Source organism: Aplysia californica, unplaced genomic scaffold (genome assembly GCF_000002075.1).
Source record: "Aplysia californica isolate F4 #8 unplaced genomic scaffold, AplCal3.0 scaffold00193, whole genome shotgun sequence".
Lineage (NCBI taxonomy): Eukaryota > Metazoa > Mollusca > Gastropoda > Aplysiida > Aplysiidae > Aplysia > Aplysia californica.
Window position 1 is genome coordinate 1,146,768 of NW_004797463.1, and position 6,560 is coordinate 1,153,327.

Consider the following 6,560-nt stretch of genomic DNA (forward strand, 5'->3'; position numbering starts at 1 on the left):
CCCCCCCAATTTTCCCCCCAGTTTCTTGAAAATAGTCCTGTCTGACCACTTGCTCTCATGATCATGACTTATTTGTCAGTCATAATCTTAACCTCCGTAAAATTCTTTGGTTTAAACGAGACTGGAAAATGAAGCAATCCACCCACCCAATCATCACCATTGTAAATCCTACCAACTTCCATCTAAATGCCCCCAGTGCTGTCGTGACCATGGCCAATCAGGCGGGACTTACACTACGCTAGACAGTGATAGACCATGGTCGATGAGACAGGACTTGCGGTAGAATAAGAAAACTATATATATCACGGTGGACCGCCAACTAAACTGGCACCTAATAGTAATAGCATTCATTTAATCGGATGTCTGTCATCGCTAAAGTTGGGTTTCTCTGCAGTTTTTATTTCTTCTCTTTAACACTTTGCCGCCTCATCTCGCCAATTAGCAATGTTTACCACCCAGTTTCTTTGGATTTTCCTCAAAATATTATTGCAAAGTGCTTTAAAAAATATTCGAGTAAATTTGTTGGGGGTCTAGATTTTGTCATAATCTGATATTTTTCAAACAATTCACTTAAGAAACATTTCCTTCTTTTAAGCCCTGTCATTTCATACTTTGTTTTTGCTTCTTGTTTCCCAGGGATACGTCTGGAGTTTTTTCGATTGTGCAAATGATGTCTAATGGTGACGCAAAAGATGGGAAAACTCAGGCGAATGGAGCAGAATCTCAAGAGTTCCCGATGGACACCAGCTTAAAAGTCTTTAAGAGAGAACCTCATCACAGGTGAATGAAGATGCTTTGGTAGAGGGAAAGGCGTAGTTGAGCGAGGTCTCCGTTCGGGACATGTCCTACTGTGCACATTAAAGACCTCCACTCTCTGGGGACAACTTGGGGGGGCAGCTGTGATGTTGTCGGTGAAAGGGAAAGACAGTTTTGATTTATTCTGAGACTGGAAACCTCAAGTAGACCTTTGTCGACACAGTGGAACCTAATTTAACAGCCACCTGTCTCATACAAGCATTTGTGCGACGTAACACTTTCTGCTTCTCCCTTTCATTATTTTCTGTTGTAGACTGACATTATATCAAAGGTGAATGAAGATGCTTTGGTAGAGGTAAAGACGTAGTTGAAGTCTCCCTCCGTTGGGAACATGTCCTATTGTGCACATACAAGACTGTTCAAGACAACCGTTTTTCTCACAAACAATAACAATAGGGGGCCATCTGGGACAATTTCAACCTAACTTTTATTGATTAGATGCTGTTTGTTTTACTGTGCTTCCTACTTTGAAAATACTATTTACCTGTACATGTAAAGCAGAGCATGTGAAAATAGGAAGTTTGGGTTCAGAAGTTTACTTTAGATATGAACAGATAGATTAAAAGATTCTGAATGTCTTGGGGGGGGGGGTGGGGGGGGGTATTTTTGGTTGTGGGTTGTTATTGTTTTGTTTGTTTGTTGTTTTTTTTGGGGGGGTGGGTGGTTTTTGTTTTCAAGTCCTTTGTACTAGTACTAATATTTTGTTTTTCATAAATAGAAGATTATGGACGAGGAGAGAAGTAGTAGCTGTCTTACACAGTGTCATTTTAATGTCTTTAAAAAACTGCAATCGGGGAAATAGGAAATGATCGTTTGTACAGGTGACCGCTAGAGCTGGTCTGACTGTACTTGGCGTCTATTGGAAATACAAAGCATTATATTGTACAGTGTATTGTGTGCTTATGTTTCAGGTTTTCATTTAAATTTTTTACCGGCTGGGTACCCCGTTCGATGAACGGACTCAAAAGAATCGATCGTCAAGTCATCGTGGGTTCAGTGTGCACTGTTTGTGAACGGAAGCCTCACTTGTTTACATTGGCGTCTTAAAAGATGGACTTTCCCAAGATTAGATCTAAATGAAACTAATGAAAAACTGAAAATTAAAGTACAGTGACTTCAGACTCCTTAATATTACTGTGCACCCTTTAAATGATTCTGAACCACCGTTAATTTTTTCAAATTTGAAAGTTAAGTTGTTCAGAAGTTTTAGGCGACCAAAGTGACGAAATTTCACAATTATAATATATATAGATTATATAAGATAAGACAAGATAAGAGATGATACTTTCTTGTCCCAGAGGGAAATTTTTCTTGGCTGCACAGGACCGAAAAAACACTTTTAAAAAAATATGGAGATCTGAAAAAGCCTCATCGCCACTGAGCTGCACCGGAAGATACGTGTAATTAATTGTGACACAATTTTCTGAAATATGAAGGATAAACTTACTTTTTGTATCTAATTGTGTTTTTTTAAAATATTTAATTGTTTTCTCATTCTGTGGAAGTTATAGTGCCTGCTGACAGAGCAGAATATTTAATGCTTGTTGGTTAAGCCTTTGGATTGGTTTGATATTTGATCCTTGGTTACTGACCCTTCCTGTGTTGAATCGGGTGCTTAAAGTATTAAGCCATAAGCAGTAATAAAAAAGTTGTTCCAGAAATGCAAATGTCTGCACATAAAATGAAACAGAGAGAGAGACAGAGTGAGAGAGAGGGAGAAAGAGGATTACTATAGGAGCTCTGTGCTGCAAACATTCTTTGTATTATTGTATATAAATGCAATTTATTATTATTATTATTATTATTATTATTATTATAAAATATCATATTTTTTAATATACTTCCCATAGTTGCTCCTGCAATTCGGCTTTTTTTTCTGTACAGTCAACAACCAGTATTATGAGGTGTTGTGAAGCATGCTGACAAAATGAGTTACTTCTCGCAATCCACAAATGGATATATTGGCCAAAATCGACACCATAGTCAAGTGTGCTGATTTTGTATTGATGCCATATTTCCTGAAGTACAAGAGGGCTTTTATCATTTCACACTTATAAACTGTAAAAACTTCACCAATAAGCGTGCTGTTACTATTTCCATAGGGCTTGAATCCGAGAAGTAACTCATTTTGTCAGCACACTGCACATTTTGTCTGTGTAAATGATGTTCCAATCTTCGTCTTTGACAGGATCTTTGTGAATCGTGGGCTCCATCTGGACAAAATCAAGTTCTATGGATTTGACATGGACTACACCTTGGCGGGTAAATCTTTCAACTTTATATTCCTGTCATTTTGATTGAATGATAAAGGAGAAATATAACACCCTCATGTATCTGCACTCATTGACGATCACAGCCAGAGTCCTCTATTTTGGCACAATACAGCCAGTTCAACTCGGGATTTGCAAAATATACGTATTTAATTTTGAAGGTCATATATATATATATTTATCTGGAGAAAGAGAGAGATAGAGAGAGAGAGAGTGCAAAAGTCAGAGACTCGGAGGGAGATCTTTTTCACACCGCGCCCCCTCCCTGTGGAACGCTTTACCAGCTCATCTACGATAGTCTGCCACTCTATCAAAATTTTAATCAGCACTTAAAACGCATCTGTTTCAGTCCAGCTTCAATCTGTAATTTCCGACATTCTCAATACAAGTATTATTATGTTCTCTCAGTATCTATTATGTTCTCTCAGTATCGTTTATTCATGCTGTTCTGTTCTGCAAGAATTTATGACTGTGTGAATTCATTAATGTCTGTGTGAGGTTGTCTGGGTAAGCTTTGTGGGATTGTCTTTACTCAAGGATGCACTAGAGAGAGAGAGAGAGAGAGAGAGACAGAGTGAGAGAGAGAGAGAAAGAGGATTACTATAGGAGCTGGGCGCTGCATATGTTCTATGTATTATTGTACAGCGCATTGAGTACTTCTTTGTGGAAATGTGCTGTATAAATGCAATTTATTATTTATTATTATTACCCTTGAATCTCTTTTGATAGTAATCATCAAACAATGTGCCTGCTTATAGTTTCAGCACTGTACTCTTTTTTTTTCCTTTCATTTTGACTCCTTGAGTCTCCTTCTTCCCCTCTTCTATCGTTTTCTTTCATTCTGTCACTGTTTTAGACTTTCTCCCTGTGAGGCTTTAGAAATCTGGATTCACACGTTTTGAGAAATGTTCATATTACTCTGTTTCTTTGTGGGTGGTTGGAGGGTGCTCCGCAGCTCTGGTGTGGTTTGCTCCTTCTTTCCTATCTAAACATCTATCATCTTCATCTCCCCTCCTTCTTTCTTGTGTTTGTTACTCCCTTGTAACACCTGTAATCTTTGGCACTTATATACCTTTATTTTGTTGCAAGTGCTGTAAAACTCTTACGAAAAGGCAAAAAAAACTCTTACAAAAAAGAAAAAAAAAACTCTTACGGAAAAGAAAGAAAAAACTTTTACAAAAACGACATGCTGTTTCTTTCTCACAGTGTACAAATCTCCCATTTACGAAGCGATGGGTTTTAACCTTCTCAAGGAACGGCTGGTAGAGATTGGATACCCGGAACCAATTAAGAACTTCCAGTACGATCCGTCTTTCCCAGTGAGGTCAGTCTGTTTTTTTTTTCTTTTCTTCCTAACTTTCCTCTGAGAGTGTATGTTTTCAAGCTTGCCTTTTCAGTCTGGGAGAATGTATGAAAACCGTAAACCATATTATGTGAGACGTGCTGACAAAATGAGTTACTTCTTGCAATCGACAAGTGGAGATATTGGCCAAAAATCGACACTAGGGTCAAGTTTGTAGATTTTCTATTGATGCCATCTTCTTTAAATATAACATACCTTTTATTATATCATACTTATAATTTGTAAAAACTTCACCTGTAAAAGTGATGTATCTATTTTCATAGGGCTCGAATCCGAGAAGTAACTCATTTTGTCAGCACGCTTCACATATTCTATTGTATACAATGAGATTCCTTTCAGTATTATGGCATTGCCTCTGAAAATAAAGTTGGCGGAGCAGTAATTAAATGGACAAAGCTTGATGGCATTCTTGTGTGTTTTGTGGACCAGAATGGCAATTAACTTTTTCTTATTTTTAAAAATATTTTTAATGTGTCTTTCAAAGCAACAAATTGGGGGGGGGGGGGGGGGAGGGGAAAAAGGGGGGGTTGTAAAATACCTTCATTTTGAAATCTCTAGTACCAAGTATTACACATGTTATAATCAAACAAAACTACTAGCAATGTTTCTAAGATGAGTAATATAAAGAGAGAGGAGAGATGTGAAAGAGGAGGGGGGGGGGGGGCACTGCTTTTTCCCTATTTTAGTGTTTCTGCTGTTTCTATTCTGAAGAAAAGGCTTCGTTTTAAAGCAATCATTTTTTGTCCTCCCTGTCGTGACAGAGGTCTTTGGTTTGACAAAACCTACGGCAACCTGTTAAAAGTTGACTCATACGGCAACATCCTGGTCTGTGTCCATGGCTTTCACTTCCTCAAGCCGTAAGTTTATCCTATGTTACTTTTATGCAATTCATTCTTTATTTTTATTATTGTGATAAAGTACATTGTTACGCTTTGCTGTGTGTTTCGTATTGCTAGTTCATACGCCTTTTGTGAGGCAGCATAATGTAATGAGGCGCTCGTGGGTGGTTGGCGGGTGCTCTGGTGTGGTCTGCTCCTTATTTCCTATCAAACATCTATCGTCCTTATCTCCCCTCCTTCTATCTTGTGTTTGTTACTCTCTTGTAACACCTCTAGTCTTCGGCACTTATATGACCTTATTGTGTTGCAAGTGCCGTAAAACCTCTACTGAAACTAAACTTCTCATTTTTGACATGTTGAACAAGAAGAAATAGATCAACAGGCACAAGAGCTTGCAAAAAACAGACTTTAGATAACAAATGCAATAAACAAAAGACACTTTTTCTGAGAAGAAAACTTTCTTTTCAGCTGTGTGGGTGGTTCATAGATGCATCAGTGGGGTTTACGCATTCTGTCCAATCAAACATCTGTTGTCCTTATCTCTCCTTCGTCTCTGTGTATATTACTCTATTGTAGAACCTCTAATCTGTGGCACATCTCCAGGGTATTACCTACTTGTGTTGCAAATACTGTAAAACTCTTAATAAAAACTTCTAAAAGAGGGTGGTTGGCGGGTGCTCTGGTGTGGTTTGCTCCTTCTTTCCTATCAAACATCTATCGTCCTGATCTCTCCTCTTTTTTAAAATGTTTGTTACTCTCTTGTAACACCTCTACTCTTCGGACACTTATATGACCTTATTGTGTTGCAAGTGCCGTAAAACTCTTACTTAGACTATAAAAAACTTGTGAAAACTTTTCAGCCTTGAAGTGTCTGAGCTGTACCCCAACAAGTATATTCAGCTGGATGACAAGCGACTGTACGTTCTGAACACACTGTTCAACATACCAGGTGAGATAGTCTGTACGTTCTGAACACACTGTTCAACATACCAGGTGAGATAGTCTGTACATTCTGAACACACTGTTCAACATACCCGGTGAGATAGTCTGTACATTCTGAACACACTGTTCAACATACCAGGTGAGATAGTCTTGCCTCTCTAAACTGTCCCCGCGGTTTTCTGCACCCCACATAATTTAGCAAAATTTGATCATTTTTTGCATAGTTTCTGATTATTTTCCTGTATCATTCTTTGTTAAAATTAACAGAATCGCATAATTTCACATTTTTATGCTCAGTTTGCGTAATTTCATAATTTTTTTTGGCAGAAA

General features: G+C 38.1%; 1 protein-coding gene across 2 annotated transcripts in view; it reads left to right on the top strand.

The window, feature by feature from the left end:
- The window catches only part of LOC101860099 (cytosolic purine 5'-nucleotidase), a 34,363-nt gene that overhangs the window by 6,652 nt on the left and 21,151 nt on the right, over window positions 1–6,560 (top strand). For both annotated transcript variants that reach the window (XM_035969899.1, XM_005098789.3), the window contains exons 3-7: window positions 637–780; window positions 3,005–3,078; window positions 4,293–4,410; window positions 5,211–5,306; window positions 6,149–6,237. In XM_035969899.1, coding sequence (XP_035825792.1) covers window positions 668–780; window positions 3,005–3,078; window positions 4,293–4,410; window positions 5,211–5,306; window positions 6,149–6,237 — 490 coding nt within the window. In that variant the 5' untranslated portion in view covers window positions 637–667. The remainder of the gene's footprint in view (window positions 1–636; window positions 781–3,004; window positions 3,079–4,292; window positions 4,411–5,210; window positions 5,307–6,148; window positions 6,238–6,560) is intronic.